The sequence below is a fragment of the Bemisia tabaci genome, chromosome 5 (genome assembly GCF_918797505.1).
Source record: "Bemisia tabaci chromosome 5, PGI_BMITA_v3".
Taxonomy (NCBI): Eukaryota; Metazoa; Arthropoda; class Insecta; order Hemiptera; family Aleyrodidae; genus Bemisia; species Bemisia tabaci.
The window spans coordinates 10,079,882-10,099,165 of record NC_092797.1 but is presented as its reverse complement, the minus strand read 5'-3'; the positions used below and the strand labels follow the sequence as shown (position 1 = coordinate 10,099,165).

Below are 19,284 nucleotides of genomic sequence, written 5' to 3'. Positions count from 1 at the left end.
ACCTGAACTGGATTAGACCAGATAACAATCGGCGTGTTAACGTACATATTTTCCACGCCCGAATTGATTGACCTTGAACTCTCCTCGAATTACGCGCGGAACTGCGCGCAAGCGTCGGCCATGATGAATATCGCCGACGATGGAGCGACTCCTCTAACAAAATGTTCACCTGTGCCGTAGTATCGTTTTTGAAGCGGGAAGCTTAAAAAAACGCAACTTTCTTACGCAGATTGTGAAGTTATGAGTGCATTTCAGACTTTGCCGATGCGCTCATCGTGATTTTTGAGGCATTATCTACAAGAAACAACTCTTATTTTTGCTCTAGCAAAAGTTTGCAACAGGCCCATTGGCGTTGAGTAATATTCGATCTTACAATTAATTATAGCTCTGAAGTATGAAAGGAAATTTGCAACGTTGCAAACCGACATACGTGGTTTGGGAGTTTTACAGACCATACACCTTACACATCTAATTAATAATTGACTTAGAATATTGGGATACTTGAAATAAAGACTATTTCTTAGAGATACGTGGGAAACTTTAATTTTCAATACCGTTTACAAAACACAATTTTCCATCATTCAATTTGACATGACTACTACGAATTATAATTGAGCGGCTAGGAGGACAGGGCGTATAAGTGCAGTTTTTGAAAATATAATGATATTAATGATTTCAAGTAAAACTAGTCAAAATGCATAATATGTAAAAAAAAAAATTGCACCCAAAGTCCAATTTTGAAGTATCAAAAAGTCATTTTGAACTCTCTTTCCATCATAAGGATCGCCGTACAATTTCAAAACTTCGAACACGTATTTCTCGAAATAGCAATAACATGCACTTATGAGCCATGTCCTCCAAACCCCTCAGTAAATGCCTTACAGAAAATACTGACTGCAAGTATGTACGATGACAACGAGGACTTTGCCGGCGATGGATACGTAGGTCTCGCCATCAACTACGCGTTTCTCTTCGGCAGTATTTGGTTGACAGTCACAATGATGACTTACATTGGGATAAAAAATGCTCTAATCATTGGAGCCATTGGGGATTTGTGAGTATACTCCGTAAGAAGAGATGCGCGGAAAACTTTAATTTTCAATACCATTCACAAAACACTATTTTTCATTTTTCAATTTGACCACGCTTAACCTACTACTACTTGTAAGTATTGCCACGCAGGAAGTACTGACGGCTGAACACGAAGACTTTGGTGGTTATGATAACGTAGGTCTCGCCATTAACTACGCGTTTCTCTTCGGCAGTATTTGGTTGACAGCCATAGTAATGACTTACAAAGGGATAGAAAATGCCCTAATCATTGGAGCCATTGGGGATTTGTAAGTATACTTCGTAAGAAGAGATGCGCGGGAAACTTTAATTTTCAATACCATTTACATGACACAATTTTTCATTTTTCAATTTAACCACGCTTTACCTTTTTTTCTTCTTCTTTTTTTTCCTTTATTGATTATATAGAGGACTACAAGGTGTTAACTCTATTTTTTATAACTACGTTGGGATAAAAAATGCTCTAATCATTGGAGCCATTGGGGATTTGCGAGGACACTTTGTAAGAAATGATGCGTGGGAAACATTCATTTTCAATACCATTTACAAAGCACAATTTTTCATTTTTCAATTTGACCACACTTTACCTACTATTACATGTAAGAATTGCCATACAGGAAGTACTGACGGCTGAACACGAAGACTTTGGTGGTTATGATAACGTAGCGCTCGCAATTAGCTACGTGTTTCTCGCCGACAGTATTTGGTTAACACCTTTGATCATGGTTTACGTAGGGATACAAAAAGCTCTCATCATTCGAGCCATTGGGGATTCATGAGTATACTTATACAACATTGGGAATACTTGATTAATAATCTCCAGGTTATACGCTCCATTCTATATTTGCATATCTAGAATTAACAGTTAGGGTTTTTTCTGCGACGATTGAGTTTTATGAACAACTTTTTAACGGACAAATAGTTACGGTACCGGCACGATGGAATCAGCTTTTGGTACCATATTTACATTTTACTACGTTGCTACACCGCAACAACCGTGAAATCGTGCAACCAGATGCTTATAAGAAAAAGTTTGTTTCAAATCTGGCGCAGCGAATTGTCCGACTTTCAGATTATCAATTTTTACCTGAGACGATCCACATGAGTAAAAAATTTTTAGTTGAAAAATTTTCCCCCTCATTGACAGAGCATTTTAAAGAGCAATGTGCAAGAAAGAAATTAAAGGACATGAAGCCTATGTGAAGCCTGAAAGGAGAATTGACTGGGTAAAATTGATTTCGCTCCCACATTTGCCTTTTTTGTCAAAAAATGTAACTGAAATTTTTAATAAACATGAGTTTTCTGTTGTACTCACTTCTTAGTTTCCTTAAGTCTAAATAAAAAGCAAAAAATGAAAGCAACCAAATGGTGTGTACGAAAACCATATCTCCGCGCGTTCTGACAACGAAATAAACGAAGCCCGCGTACACCAGTTTCATTCTGTTCCTTCTTCCTCGACACTTTGCGGGTTTTCTAATACGTCATCCGCCACAACCCGAAATTTTTCCAGTGGTCCTGAAGTCTCACCCAGTAAGCCACAAACTGGATAGAAGTTGGTTCACTACCCTGTGGTGTTGGGACCACCCCCTCAGTCCTGCCTGTGCTGCGTTTTCGGAAGCCCCATCACAACCAACAACGCAAATCAACCTTACGGACAGTTCAGCTATTGTTGTAGAGATATCAGAAATGGGCATAATAGGGCCAGACGAAAAAATAGCAATAATAAACACGGGGTAAAATCCATCGTTTTCCTCTTCGATATATGATCATTTGCAATTCGGCGTTATAAGCCTCATCATCCTTGCAGGACTATATTTTCTATGGAAACGCTATGAAAAAAGACGCGCTAGGCGTGTTGCAGACAATGTTCGCCACATGTTTCACACCGCTCCATCCATTCCAGCCCCAGCAATGTAACTACTTCAACCAAACATCAATCCAGGCTCACAAGTATATTGGTGCCATTGGAATAGACCTAAAACTGATCTATCAGTTCAGAGCCAGAAAGTACTGACATCAGTGTTTAGGTCTGTTCGAAAGGCGATTGCTACTGATCTAAGCACCACGCATTTTTACCAGGGATACATCGGGCAGAAAAAACAAACCTTGAAAAAATATTATTTTCACATCGGTATAAGAAAGCGAAGAAAACGGCATTACACCACCGCATTAGGACTCTAAAGATCATTGGTTTGACTTCAATGGAGCTGAAGTTTTAGCTCTGAGAAGCAATATTTTCCGAGGGTTCTATTTGAGCTGATCCACATCATCAAGAATTCGAATGAAGTTTGTATTTACCAGGCTGTTGTAGATGGGCCTAATAGAATTTATCACTAGTTTTTCCTTTCGGACCTTCAAGAAGTTGAAACACGCGAGTAACCTCTGTCTTGATGTTCTTTGTTTTCAGTGCACTTGTCCACTTTTCCGTTTATTTTGGTTGTATTGTCAGTCTCACAGAAGGTTAGAGGCTCGACTGGATAGGGGAAACCTGAAACATAAGTTTGCTGTGAGTAAGAACACTAGCGAGGCACGGATAATCGATTATCGATATTTCGAAGCTATGGTAAAGAATCGATTATTAAGATGTTCGTTGCAAACACCCTACTTAGCGATCCTTCATCATACACTCAAAAAACAAGTATGGGAAGAGTAACTTGCCGGCCGAGTTATGGATCATGGAGCCATGACTTGCTGGCGGCCGAGTTATGGATCATGGAGCCATGATTATAGGTTCAAGACAAATTAAGTATGGCTCAGAAAGCCATACCGTAGACAGTAAGCCACTTTGGTTAGATATTATGGATCTCCGAGCCATTTTTTATGGGTCTCAGAGTCATACCTTTTTTTGAGTGTAGGTTTAAATGGCACATAAATCCATTTGTCACAAAGCAGGCAACGCTACTGAGCAAAAAATTGGGTGCGCGCAGCGAGTGGGTATCATAATACTGCCTGCTATTGCCTAAGCAGGAGTTGCGGGCGGATGATGTATGATAAATTGCCTATCTGGGGATGGTCTGGCAGCAACATACCCGCCGCCAGTCACGCGAAAACAATTAGTAGTTGAATACACCGGCAGCGAGCGTGCTGCGAGCGCCTGCATGTATTTCAAATTCTTATCATTGAGTCGAGCCTCTTTCTTACCTTCTGCGCCCTCTAGCCCTAACTACAAAATCAACCTGAACAATCAAACAACACTTTCCAGATGATCATGGGAAATTTTTTTAAGCCGTTAATGATCATTTGAACGTAATGATGATGATTTTTCACCTGGATACTCCCACGTTTCGTTTTGTAAAATATACGGAGCCTCTTCATCCAAGATACCCTTCATCAGTTCGCAGCCTGTAGCGTGTTCTCGCACTAATTTTTCAGGCACTTTCGACGGTATGATTCAAAGTGAAGATATGAGGATTAGAGAAGGAATCGTTAAAAATGTCACATTCACTTTAAATTTTGAGGGAACACGGCCCGAGTGGAGATTGAAAGAGTTTAGACTGCGCGATGCTCGGGAGAATTACATGCCCACTAGCTTGATGATGTCCTTTTGGAGTCAATCACGCCCGCCTTGTTATCAATTGGATGTTATCAGTTGGAAAGAAATGTGTTTCAAAACTGTTGGGTGGTTCAAACAAACTGATAAGAAGAAATCAGATTTCATAAAAAAAAAAAAAAAAAAAAAAAAAAAAAAAGGGGGGGGGGCTCGTAAAAAGAGCGACTTCTTCCACTCCATCTGCCGTGTGAAAGAAAAAAGACGTAAGTGCATTTCTGTATGAGCCATGGTTACAGTAGCGTGGCGTGCTTTGCGATAAATCGATTGTTCTGCCATTTAAACCTAAGGTAAAGAATCGATTACGAAGGTGTTCGCTGCGAACACCCTAATTGTCGATCCTTTTCCATAGGTTTTAAAGCATAACAATCGATATATCGCAAAGCACGCCACGCCACTGCATGGTTACCACAAGCACCTATATGTCCCGAGGCTCGTCCTAAAATGCACGACCGGGTCTTTTTCGTAACACGGCAGGCATATTCCACGTGAGCGATTCTTATCCTGAATATGATAGGCCGAAAATTAGAGCACTTAATGTTCATTTCATTTCAGGTATACATTAAGTTTTTGATACCACGTGTGAATTTCTCTAAAGAAGTTACCCTCTGCACTACTTGCAAGAACTCCGCCTGTAATCTTCGTTCATTTGCCCGAATAGCATTACCGGACATGCATAAATAACGCTATTTGTCTATAATTTTTTTACGGTGAATTATCGACTACTTTATAGAAAAATAGAACTTAAAGCTGTCTTACTATTCATTGCTTTTATCAAGCCGCATGGTTTAGTGTTATTTTTTTTTTAAAGTAGTTTGGTTGAAGAATTTGAGAATTGTGCGGTCATTCGATTCTATTTGCATTGCGGTCGATGCGTCGTGAAACAGAGTTTCATGCCTGAGATTTTTAGCTTGAATTTAGTGCTCAGTGTGGTTGTGAGTAGGTGACTTTAATATTGTCTAATTAAATTTCTACAGCAACGTTTAAAATTGTACATACATAATGGCTTTCCATTGTCCATTTATTACTTGGGATAAAAATTTGGCTAATATCGTCTACCTTGGATTATGCTTTTTTGTTGCGATGGCGTCAAACTCTACCATCGTGAACTTACAGGTAAGTGAAAAATGAACCTTAAATGGTTTAAGTGAAAGACGCCGGGACTTTCCATGCTAATATCTCAGTCAACATTAGCAACGCATTCAAATAATGTGAAAGTAACCCACTGATACAACTATTCGTACACAACATTCGGATATTCGTATAATAATTGGACGTATTTCTATCAAACGGAACTATGTGCATTAAGACATGAGCCCTGAGACCCATAAGAATACATGCATGCAAGGGCTCACGTCATAATGCACATAGTTCCGTTTGACAGAAATGCGTCCAATTCGTATATTCAACACGGATGTCGATAGAGTACCAAATGGGATCAAGATGTTAGTACTGATATCATCGTCTTCTGCTCGGATGTCAGATTATTCGCTCGTTTTCATTTTTTAAGGAAGAAAAAATCAGTATCTTGAATTTTGAAATTTTTCCAACATTCCTTCGTGCCTAGAAGAAAAATCATGGGAGTTATGAAGAATTGACGTTGAGTGGTTAGCGATCTTTCGATCAAACCGAGATACGTGGTTTTGGAATTTCACAGACCTTACACCTTATACATCTTACGAGTGACTGACTCAGACTTTTGGTATAATTGATATAAGAGCACTTACGAAGAAATGCAAGGGAAACTTTTCTTTCCAATACCATTCACAATGCTCAATATTTCATCCTTCAATTTGACATGGCTTTACCTACTACTAATTGTAATTATTGGTTTACAGAAAATACTGACTACAAGTATTTATGATGAAAACGAAGTATTTGCCGGCGATGGATACGTAGGTCTCGCCATTAACTACGTGTTCCTTGCCGCCAGCATTTGGCTAACACCGATAGTGATGACTTACATTGGCATCAAGAATGCTTTAATTATTGGAGCCATTGGAGATTTGTAAGTTTCACAATGCAACATTTGAAAATTTACCCACATATTTATTTACTTTCTTGTTTTACAGGAAAATGTATAATCTCAGTTTTAACTTGAGACGGCACAAACTTGAAATGCCCCTTTTCTCACTTCAGATTTTAGAGACTGAGTGAGATCTGTAAGTGTGTCATCGGATTAACAACTATATTCTGGAAGAGTGATATGTTAATTTGTAAAAGCAAGTTTATAGCAAGTTTATTTTCTTCATGGTGATCTAAAAATCTGGAGTATTTGATCAAAAATATCCAGGTTATATGCTCCATTCTATATATATTTGCAGATTTAAAAGTAGCAGTTAAGGTTTTTTTTACCGACAATGGAGTTTTATTATCATTTTTTTGTAAAGAAAAGACGGATAAAAAATTTTTCTTAAGGATCTTCCATCCTTTTTTAAACAAATTTAGTGATATAAACTTTTTAACAGTTGTGGCACTCTGGACTGTGGCTATTTTTAAAAATGTAAGTTACTTTTGAGGGGTACTGGTAAATCCTTTCAAAATCTATCGTCAGATTAATATTTTCTTTTTCGTCCTCAAACCTCCTAGTTCCTGTCAGGTGAAATTTTCGGCTCCAGGCCCTTAATTTTTGATACATACTCTCAGATTACTAGATAAGTATACTCTCGTCAAAATTATCGTTGTCATTTCCAGAAAAAATATGAGAGAATCAATTTGATGACGATCTTTGAGAATGCACGTCCAACGAGGTTTACCATCTAAGTTTTTTTTTTATTTCAATTGAGATTTGGAGTTATAAGATCGTTCACCGCCCATATACACTAACCTCATTTCCTCTAAAAAAAATATATCGGTTATCGAAGAATGTCATCGAACCTAATACCCAAAAAATAGTTGACACGGTTAAAAACGTGAAGACTCAATCATATAATCTCATCAGATTGGTAAGATAAGGAGGTGATAAGGGTAACTTTTGAGAGACATGCGTGTAAGATTATTTTCCATTTCATTAGATGTATTAACGATGATAAAATATGATTGTGTTCTATGCAGTGGATGTGTAGATAATAATTTAAACACGGCATGAGAATACATATGTAAGCCCTCGCTTTTTCTTTGGCATCCTCTCTCTTTGGGATGAGGTTCATACTGGAGAGCAAAAAGCCTAAAAGTTTGGAAATACGCCTGTGCTTTTATTTTTTTCTTTTTATCTGAAAAAATATTCGAATCATCATTCAGTTGGTACCTGCAACAGAGCATCTATCATTATGTATTTTTATGAGGAAGATATTTTAAAGATTTGCGGTGTCAAGTCACGTTCCGCTTACACAATTGCGGGTGTTGGAATCCGCAGAGCGCCTTCAATTTGTAATACATGCAATACGGTTGACCATTATAAGCGCGAATAGTTGCATCTAAGATTTAGCATCTTCCCCCGGCCGTATTAACCAACTTTTGGCCGAACATGTAACTAATTATTAAAAATTATTGAAGAGTTCCAGCTACCAATGTTGCTTTACTCTTATACAAAATCAACATCTTAAAATAGGACTAGGCCTGAGGCCACAAAATAAACTTGAAATTTAAAACCGGAACGTTTCGCAGTTCTCATACCTAAATTTTCAACCGGAGATACAGAAAAAAGAAGAAAAAATTACCACGAACTTACACTGATTGTGAGCCTCTCCGCTGTTATTGTAAGACTGATAAATGCAACCAAAATAAACGAACGAAAGAACAAGTGCATTGAAAACAAAGCACATCAAAACAGAGATTACTGTGTTGCAACTCCTTCTAGGTCCGAAAAGAAGAACTGGTGATAAATATTACTACGTCCATCTACAATCTACATCAGCGCGGTAATTACAAACTTCATCCCAATCCTTGAGGATGTGGACCATCTCAAATAGGACCCTCGAAAAATAATGCTTCTCAGTTCTCAGACGCTTAGGTAAACTTTAACACATAATCTTCGTGGAAGCAATTTGTTTCAAATCTTATGTATTTGTTTCAGCATTTACGGCCTGTCATTTTACCTGGAGAGCGCTGCTGCATTTTATGTAATTTGTGCTTTGACGGGAATTTCTCATAGCTTGTTATGGACAGGTCAAGGAGCCTATTTAATCGAAAATTCATCCTCTAAAACAATCAATAGAGATTCACTAATATTTTACTTTCTTTATCACATTGCGTAAGTTATTTTTCCCCTTTTTCTGCACATTTGTTTATTAGTTTACTCGAGGATATTCTCATCATATTTCAAGAAGCAAACCGGGCGTCGCGTATTTTTATAACTTCAATAAGATATCAGACTTGCAACATACATTTCGACATGCATAGGCTGTTCCAGGGGTGTGTCCTCGTTCGCCCGAAAAAGAGTAGAAAGAAAATAAGAAGAGAGATATAGGGAAGAAGAGGAGAGAAAGAAGAAAGAAAATGTTGCCATACAGTGCATGAGACAAGTGTCTCATCAAAGTATTGCCAAATACCAAGCACTGTATATACCAATGTTTTTCTCTCCGCGTGGCTTCATCAAAACTTCGGTTCTATGCTGCCGTGCTAAGGAAAAACGCCGTATGAACCTGCAGGTGTTGCCACATTTCCGTTGGTTATTCACGAATTTCCGGGAAAATTTGTAAATATTTCTCCTCCATTTTATCAGATAATTTTATTGGCAATTTCACCTAAAATTTCTGAAAATTTCGAGGAAAAATATTCGTAACTTTCTTCAAAAATGCCTATTTTCTGAGACGAAATTTGACAACTCTCGGATGTTCATACGGCGTTCTTCCTTAGCACGGCAGTATGGGCTCCAGGTTCCTGGTTCCCAATGAATTTCCATCCTTGTTACAGAGAAATAGCCCCGAGGAGATTCCGGAATCTAGACCCTATGCTCTCACCCGAATTGAAAATTTCATAAATTCGTTGCGTTTCTTTGTAGTTATATTTCCTGGAACTGAAATGCAAACGAATTCGGTGTGATTTCCAGGACACCAGTGGGCAACAGTCTCGCATTCCTGCAGTTGAATGGGATAACAACAATACATTCGGAAACGAGAATGTCGATTCTGAACTGTCTCAACTCGATCGGAGCGCTCTCTGTGATCATGTTCCTTTTCCTCCCCCCCGTGACGAAATTCGAAAAAAGCAAAAGAGAGCAACTGCTTGAGACTAACAAAGGCGTCGACGCGCTGTTTAAGGCTTGGAAAGTATTCACCAACAAGGACATGGTGATTTTGGTTCTTGTTTTCATTTACACAGGTTTGTCCGCAATATATCATGATAACTCGTTTGAGGGGCTTGAAGCACAAGGATCAAGGGTGCATCAGTGCAGTTTCTGGAAAAATTGAGATATCAACGATTTCAAGTATAGCTAGTCCTAAAATTTACAGGGTGAAATTAGGTCAAATTTGACCTTTGTCCTATTTTGACTCGGTCAAAAATTAAGATATTGATTTGCGGTTTGCGCCAAAATTCTTAATTTTTAATGTTCTTTCCAATGATGTATCACAAGATAGGGGTTACCATCTGAAGAAAAAAAGTTGGGGCCCTCCTCCCCCCTCCCAGAGGGAAGGTCAAAAATTTTGACCCCCCCCCCCCCTAGAAGATGGTCCCCTTTGAGATAGAAACATTCCGAAAGTTTCGTTTTTCTACCTCTAACCGTTCAAAAGTTACCAGGGGGGTACGGACTTTTAGGACACGCTGTATTTGGAGCAAAATTTACTCGTAAATTCCGACTTTCAAGCATCAGAAAGTGAGTTTGAACTTTCTTTCCGCCATGAAGCTCAATGAAATTTTGAAACCTGAAACAAGTATTTCTTGAAATAGCAAAGACTGTGCTTTTGTGATTTGTCCTCCAAGCCCCTCAATTGTCATTTTGTAGGCAGAACGGCAAACTGTACCGTACCCCCGAGCCTCTAGTAAATGGTCTTTCTAACAACAAAACTGAAAAGTAATTCCCGACTCCTTACACTGGAAAGTGCGTATGAAGTAAATTGGACCCGAAGAATTTCAGGATACGGCGGTATACTTTTTTGTCCTTGTGCTGAAATGCCCTTGATTGCTTTCGAAAAGCAATGATATTGATGAACCTGACATAGTCCTTTTGAATATATTCGTATTCATTTTTGAAAAATTTCAATATATACTTTTGTTTTACACATTGTTCTTTGAATAATTTTAAGCCTCTTATGCATTCTTTGCGAATTCATGGCTCTTATTATAAAGATATAAACTTTAACCTTGTTTCGATTAAATGTTTTTCAGGATTTCAGGTAGCCTTTTCTGAGACGATTTACAACTCAAGTGTTGGATTTACTTTAAGTTTAGAGCAAGAAGCCAAAGAACTTGTCCCTCTGGCAGCTGTCTACAGCGGAGTTGGGACTATCCTTGGTTCGTAAACTATCAATGATTTATCTTTTCTTATTTTGCTCAGTACTGCTAACGAACATAGAGAAAAATTTTGCATGGCACAACAATAAAACTACCACTGTTGGAAATAATAATGAAAATAACAATAATCTATAGTTTTAATTATAATAATTGTCACTTTGAGCCATCTTCATCAGGGCCAGATTAAGGGGGTGGCCACATGGGCCGCGGCCCAAGGCGGCAAATTTTGCAATTATTTTAAATGTAGGTATAGAAGAAATCGGATTAAGAAAAAAAAATACAAACAAGAAAAGGCAACAAAATTTCTCATTTTCTGAGAGTAGATTAATTTCTAATTTTGTCGTCTTTCAGTGAGACAAGAGACAGTAATTTTAATTAGTCGAGTTAAGAGAGAAACCAAACACGCAATTTGCCATGGGGCGGCGCGGCGCATAGAGCAATAATTACGAGGACTTGAGGTGAAAACGAGAAGCCCTCGGTGCGGCGGTTGACATGTAACACATATTAGCGCCTACAAGTCTGCATGAATACTTCACGCATTGCGTCAAACACAGTGCGGTCAGCAGCGGCCGGCGTGAAACGCATAGCGCCTACAAGACTGCATGAATACTTCACGCATTACGTCAAAAACAGTGCGGTCAACGTGAGACGCAGGCGTATCTCCATTGCGGCGATTCAAATTTTCTGTTCTTAATTCATCTCTACCAAGAGAAACAATCCAAATTTACGACTTTAAATTTTGAACCGAATCTTCTGCTATCGAATACGACAAATCATGGAGAATTTAAGTTTTATGTTGACCAGCTTCTCGAAAGAAAAATAAAATTTCTAAGGATGTCTGCAACGTCGCAAATGGAGAAACGTCGTCTCTCATTTTGCCAAAAAAAATATGTATGTATAAAATTGAAGGCATTAAGACTGGCCTCGCTCAACTTATATTCGACTCTAACGATAAACAATAGGACGCGTTTGCTACGGCACCTTGATACAACTATACAACCTCGACGGATGTCCGTATTGCGTTCATCAAATTGAAGGCGTTTTGACTCCCTGCTCATACGACCTGTAGTTGATTCGATCGACAAACGCGTTGGTCGGCGGTGACGGGGACTTGATACAACTATTTAAGCTTGTTGGATGTCCGTATCGGTCCGACTGAAGTGCGAAACCACGCAGCGCCTACTATAGAGCGCCTATCTAAGAGATCACCTATTTATAGTGCTTTCTATGGAGCCATAGATAGTGATTTCGATCCGAGAGCCACATTGTGGAGATTCCTCGAAAAAATCCACTCACATAAGGGGAACAAATTATACGAAAAACATAAAACTGAGTACATCCATAATGAATGCATGATAATTTCACAATTACAAATTACTTCCAGTGTACCGTATGATTGCATGTCTTGTTTGTTCATTTATTTCCAGGCGTCTTTCCACAAGTATTTTTCAAATTTAGGCCATGCAGATGGGAAAAAAGCATCAACATGCTAATTGGAACCGTTTGTCAAGACATATCTTATATACTCTCTCTTCTTAATCTACCTGACCAATCGGCGTTTGGAGATAACCTCGACATGGGCTTCTACTTGAATAGGTAAGACTAAAACTAGAAATTTTTTGATTAGATGATTGCTAAAGGGACTGCATGATCTCTATTCGACACAGACTTTTTCTACCTAGTCTTAACATTTAGTTTTCTTGAGATATTTTCCAAATGCGCCATGATGTGATACTTTAAAGTTTCTGAGATGGTCTCATTTCTCTCGTCAAAATATCATTGCGACGTTTTCTGCTATGAAAAATGTCCGTGGATGTTTCTTCTTGCCTCCAAATAAATGATATACTGATGCAGATGTCATTTAAAATTACCAAACTTTAGGGCCGTATTCTGCCGTGCTAAGGAAAAACGCCGTATGAGCCTTTAGACGCTGCCAGATTTCCTTCACTAAAAACCGAACTTACTGGTAAAATTTTGAATATTTTTTTCCAAAATCTTTAGACAGTTTTGTACGTAATTTAATCTAAAATATCTGAAAATTTCAAGGAAAAATATGCATGAGTGTCGTCACTAATACATGTTTTATCAAGGGAAATTTGGCAACTCTCGAAGGTTCATCCTGCGTTTTTCCTCAGCACGGCAGTATTCATAGTCGTTCCTTGAATAGAGTCTTCTTTCATGAAGGGCCGGACCTCATATCATTAAAGGGAATCCGCGGAACTTATCACTATTAGGTAAAATAAAAACAGAACTTAAGAAAACCTTGAATAAAGCACCTAATTTTGTGAATGGTTCCTTGGAAAGATTTTATGAACGGATCCTTGGAAAGGATTTGGATTATTTTATTATCAAAAACCTTGATTTTTCACCATGGCTATCATGACCAACTGGACTTAACGGATAGGGAGTTGTCACGTCATGAAATGGTTTACTTTTTTATCCTTGCGTTTAAGTCTCCTGGGTAGTCCCCAGCTCAGAAGAAGATGTTTTTCACCATGGGGTCATTCCATGCAAATAAATCAACCAGGGGTAGTGCTCGAAAGAAATTGTTGAAAATGAGAGTACGTATTCATTTCGGCTTTCCGGTTTGAGCCTAACTTTTGAACGATTGCAGTCCCCATCCCATCGGATTCCCCCGAATCATTTCACAAAAATCGCGGCAGATTTTAAAAAGTTCATATTGGTTCACCCACAAGAAATAGGCAGTGAGAATCTCAACGTCGCGAATTGAGGTATGAATATATATTTTTCACCTTCGAAATTTTGTAACTGGGTCTGATTCCAATGCTGATGTGCAACGCAAAAACGCCGTAAACGCCATTTTACATTTTTTGCCCTGGTAAAAATTGGCGATAGGAGCTGCGTTTCAAAATACCATAGGAGTTCTTATAGCCGACTGAAGAGGGCGATAGAAAATCATATAGCTGGCTGTAGAAAGTGTGAAAAAGCATACGGCCGGGCTACACGAAGCGATAAAAAATTATACAGCCGGGCTATAGTTTCTATCACCGGGCTTTACACTTTATCGCCTGGCTGTTGCTTTTTCGCCATCGGCTGTAAAAGGCTATAAGAAATTGTGTGGAAATGCTTGTGCTTTGTAAATCCTTAAGTTTGTACGGAATCACCTTAATATTTTCAAAACAAACATTATATTTTCCTTTAATACATATTTTTTTCATCAATTAATATGAGAATAATCCATACAGAGTGTGCAAACATTTTAAAGTCATGAGTTGAAAAACGCTGACTCCGCGAGATTAAATATTAGAGCCTAACACAAAGCGGAGCGGCGGCGCACTGGCGCCTACAAACCTAACAGGGATACTTCACGCATTGCGCAACGCGTGAAGTATCCCTGTTAGGTTTGTAGGCGCCAATGCGCGTTCAGCGCTGGCTGCCCGCCCGCTGCGCCACAGCGTACCGCGGCGCTTGAAGCAACTATTTCACACCAGAGGTATTGCACAGTATCATACGAAATTGAAGGCGCTCCAACATAATAGGAATGGCAGGCATCCTTCAAAAGTACGGAGCTTTCCTCGCAAATTAAATCAAGATACTGCGGCTCAAAAAGAGAGCGGTAGTCCAAAAACTCACTGAGTCCTAGCATCCGTAATTAGTAACGTTTAGCATACACTTTATCGCCAGGCTGTTGCTTTATCGCCATCGGCTATAAAAGGCTATACGATATTGTGTTGCCGGCTATAGAAGCTATTGGAAATCTTACAGCTGGCTGTAGGTCTATGGTATTTTGGAACACAGACTGTACTGCCAATTTTTACCAGGGTGGAAACAATGTATAATAGCAAAAAAACTTGCGTACCTCGAGACAATGTTTTTACAGAATTCTTTCGCAAATACTATCAAGAACTCAACTTGAAAAATCGAAGTGCGCGGGTAGAACAGTTTTTATGTCATAAAGTGTAAACTTCCAAAAACGAGGGAAAATCTTGATGGATTTACGGCGTTCTTCCTTTGCACGGCAGAGTGGTAGTCATGATGTTCTGCCATCAAGTCGAGGCGATACCGTAAAAGGCGCTCTGAGCAACTATTCCACCACGGAAGTATTGCACAGTATCAGACGAAAATGAAGGCGCTTTAACGTACGTAACCTGACCGGTATCGTTTACTCCTGTGTAGAGTCCCACTTATCCAACAATGTGCGGCTCCTATAATGCTCCTATGCGATCGATTCTTGTGAAACTCGGTACCAGATGACATTTCTTGACGGGAAACTTGAATTTTAACTCAAATTTGTAAAATTTTAGGGTGTCTCTAAAAAGAGGTGTACTTATCTCAAATTCTGTATTTTCGCACTCCAAGTCCTCTTTTCCTATGTCAGCCACATATCAACGGTGTAAGTCGGCAATCACATAACTCGGTTTGCAACGTCGCAGACTTCCTATCATACTTTATTTTTTAAACGGAAAACTACTCCACGACAATTCTTTAAAACTGTCGTGATTTTTCTTCTCTATGTGAGGAAAATTCTGCAAAAACTGCAAGAAGTGATGTCAATTTGTTCTCCTTTAAAAAAATATTATAGAGGCGGAGATTTTCAGACACCGCAAACGAGTTATGTGATTGCCGACTTACACCGTCGATTTGTATAAAATTGTCCACCTCGCGCAGGCGATCCCTTCTTACTTTTGAATTGTTGTTTTTAATTTTAACTTCAGCGTTCCCGTGGCCATGATGAGCAGCGCCCTCCTAAGCGTCGGTAACATATGCATCCACACATACATTGCGTCTCTATTGTACGAGATGTACCACGAAGAATCGGAGGCTGTGTCCGCCGTATCATGTTTTGTGGAGGTGGGTTGCTATAAGATTTTGACCCTCTCGACAGTTCAGTGGCTAGGCGTGAATGATCGATTATCGATATTTCCTTATTTGAATCTACGGCAAAGAATCGATTATCAGGTGTTCGTTGCGAACACCATGTCTATCGATCCTATTCCATAGGTTTAAATGGCGGATCGATCGATTTATCACGAAGCACGCCACGCCACTAACTTAGTTCCGATGAAAGGAGAATGCCCACCGGAAAAAAATGGTATATTCACACAGTATTTTGGATGTCGATAATTCTGAGCCTGCTACCTATACCGTTAATTTTACATCCTCGGAATGTAAAATTGATCGCGATAAGGCATCTGCAGTATTTTTTAGACAGTACCAGGCACAATTGGACGTAAATCTGTCAAACAGAACTAAGCGCCCGAGGGAGAGGAAGGTAGAGGAGGGCATTGATTGGCGGCGGAACCGGGCGTCGGGCTCGTTCCGTCCTATACTCGCAATGCTTTTCCATGCCGCTTAGTTCCGTTTGACAGAACGCGCTATCCGGCATTCTAAATTCCTCATAAGGAACTCAAATTGGCGTTTAGTTCCGTTTGACAGAAATACGTCCAATTTTGACATTTAGAATGCTATGCTAGCATATGTTATCTTTTCGGTGTATTTCTGATATATGTTTGAAACTGAGGCTTCATTCTTGATGCCGAGACTTGAGACGCCTTTTAAAATGCTGTGACAAAGAATTAGAAAATTACAAAAATAATAACATTACTGGCGCGTTGTACCTTAATGTGAATATTAAGTGAATAAAGGAAAAATAATAATAAAAAACACATTTGGAAAACTGAGTTGGGTTTTCATTTTCCCATCGTTTCGCAACTTTTTATATGATAAAAATCGACAAAACTTATGAATACCTATCATTGGTAAAAAGTGCGAAAAACTTTCAAGAGAAAGCATCGGAGATAAGGTGTTCTTCTGGAGTATCCCATACATTACCCAAAAAAGAAGGTTAAAAAAAACTTTAGCCACACATTTTCCCCCAGTTTTTTTCATTTACTGAACACAGTATTTATATTCTATTTTACCAATTTAAATATTTCCTAATTTACCTACTTACTTTTTATTCTTTATTTTTCAGTTCGCCGCTTCTGCAGCTTGTTTCTTCTACAGCACAATGATCGGGTTACACTCCCAACTTGTTTTATTGATGGGTTTCAGTATTCTAGGTCTGATAGCTTTCTTGAGAGTGGATACAAAGGTGACGAATCAGCAAATTAAACAAGAAAAAATAGCCAAAATAAAAGACTTACAATTAGATATAGGAATAAATCGTACGGCAAGTAACCAATAATACACATACTCGCTGTTTGTTGTATGTTGTTGCTTTTTTAGAATTAAAACACGCAACGAACGAACAAAGAAAAAGACAAATAGGTAATAAAAAAACTTCGCGCCGATCCGATCTAGACTAATGTTCCTGTCCGTTATGAATAAATTTTGTAAAAATGTTACTCAATGTGCTTGGACCACAAATAAACTGATTATTTCCTTTCTTGCTTGATGAATTTGGTAGCAATTTTATATGCTCGGGTGTCTCTTATTCCGATGAAATTCTATCGTCTTGTCCTTTAGAGCTGGACTTAAAAAATAAAAGTAATAATTCATAGTGAAAATAGAAAAATTAGCACCTTCATTTGCGTTGTGGAGCTCGTGTCACTTTTTACTATGCTAACTATCTTGGGCACGTGTTTTCGTAAATTCACCATTCCGCCACATCAAGGAGCTCTGCTTAAAGGGGGGAAAAAACGATTCCAAAACTCCAAAAGAGACTTAAAGTTCCTCAATTCGTGGTTGACCCTTAAGGCAAGAACCATAAAATAATTATCATTTCATCCAGGATCCAAAATCCCAAACGTAATGTAACTAACCGGTTTACTGTGTGTAACCGGCACTTACTTCGTTTCTGACGAAGGCAAACGAAGCACTCATGTACAAAGAATCACCCCATAATGGACCACTAGACAAGGTACGAATTTAAGCAATCTGATACATGTTTCTTAACCAGAATTTCACGTAGAACACGATTAGCGCAACGAATATTACTGAAACTAACTCCTAACGAAGATTTCAACGTTTTTATTTCACATTGGTTGCGAAGAATTTGAACTGCCCGCTCACAAGAAACTCAAAGCTCTACTCGAATCAAATCGCGCACTACAACGGTTTCAGCAAGCTCCTCCATCGAGCAATGTTCATTTCCCATTATATGTTGTTAAAACCACAAGAAATTTGCTATAGCTGAGCCAAACCGTCAAGATTGAGGTTTCCAGATTTTTATATTGCAGAGACTATCATGATGAAAGTTATAGCGCGCGATGTGAAACACGTAGAGCATTGAGTTTTCATGAGCGGGCGGTTTGAATTCACGCATCATGAATCATTAAATATCTTCGTAAGGAGTTGATTTCGGTAACTTTTGCTATGCGCATCGTATTTTACGTGAAATTTTGGTTGAGAAACATGTATCAGAATGCTGAAATTCGTACCTAGTCTAGTGGTCCATTGTATCAAATGGAAATATTGATTTAATATGAGATAAGTGAAAATTTAAGACTTTCCTTCATTGCCGCAGGATACCACATCACATACATACATCGGAGTTCGAATAGTTATGCGCTTGATTCCCAAATTTAGCGATTCCTATTTTCACAAACGTCAGTATTTTTAGACAGGCAAAAAGCCAGGAATTTCCTTCATATCAGTATGATACCATATCACATACCTATCTGCAGTTCGAACAGATAAACAGATTGATTCCGCATCCAACGGTGCGAGCAGAATGCCTACATTCATAAATGTTATTGATTTGAGTAGAGACACACGGAACGCTAAGATTTTCCTTCATTTCCGCGTGATACCACATCACATACTTACCCCAGAGATCGTAATATTGCGTGCTTGATTGCCGCATTCTACGATACCTACATTCATAAATGTTAGTCATATGCAGACAAATGAAAAGCTAAAATTTTCTTCCTCCCTCTGCGATCCTATTGCAATAAATCGGAAATTCTGAGTGAAAACCCGTCTTTTTTTCATGTTGAGGATGGACTTGCCAGCCGCCCATGCCAGGAAATTAGGAGGGAGGAATAAGGATTGCGGATTGAAATTTGCGAATATTCTGTATGCGTTACAAATTTCAATTCAGGAATGCGGGTATTTACATGATTCACTGATAAATTATTTAATTTAAAAACTCAATACCTACCTACGTACTTCCGTCTGCGTCTGACAATAAGGTGCACCTACAACCTATTCTAAAAACATTTCACATTTCACTTTTCTTGCCGCGTGAAGCAGCGCGGGTGGAATCGAAAGTTGGCGCGCAAGAAGTAACGTAATACCTTTTGTCACGTAGTAAAGTAGTGCGCATTGAAGACGTTACGAAATTATTTGATGTGACTTTATTCGCATTA

General features: G+C 38.8%; 1 protein-coding gene across 2 annotated transcripts; it reads left to right on the top strand.

Moving 5' to 3' along the window:
• Window positions 1-5,103: 5,103 nt before the first annotated feature.
• Window positions 5,104-17,241, top strand: LOC109034551 (UNC93-like protein MFSD11). Of its 2 annotated transcripts, XM_019047769.2 has the most exons (8): window positions 5,104-5,734; window positions 6,457-6,626; window positions 8,634-8,810; window positions 9,609-9,880; window positions 10,886-11,011; window positions 12,439-12,607; window positions 15,688-15,823; window positions 16,947-17,241. In XM_019047769.2, the coding sequence occupies exons 1-8, from the start codon at window positions 5,621-5,623 to the stop codon at window positions 17,157-17,159; spliced, it is 1,377 nt and encodes a 458-aa protein (XP_018903314.2). In that variant the 5' UTR covers window positions 5,104-5,620; the 3' UTR covers window positions 17,160-17,241. The 2 variants fall into 2 exon arrangements, with proteins under 2 accessions (XP_018903314.2, XP_072156361.1); XM_072300260.1 differs by lacking the exons at window positions 5,104-5,734; window positions 6,457-6,626 and adding an exon at window positions 6,939-7,716.
• Window positions 17,242-19,284: the final 2,043 nt, after the last annotated feature.

Bases quoted from the DNA above. Each gene is read 5' to 3' on its own strand.
- LOC109034551 (XM_019047769.2), top strand. From the start codon at position 5,621: ATGGCTTTCCATTGTCCATTTATTACTTGGGATAAAAATTTGGCTAAT. The intron at 5,735-6,456 runs GTAAGTGAAAAA...ATTGGTTTACAG, and splicing joins CTACCATCGTGAACTTACAG to AAAATACTGACTACAAGTAT. The intron at 6,627-8,633 runs GTAAGTTTCACA...TATTTGTTTCAG, and splicing joins ATTGGAGCCATTGGAGATTT to CATTTACGGCCTGTCATTTT.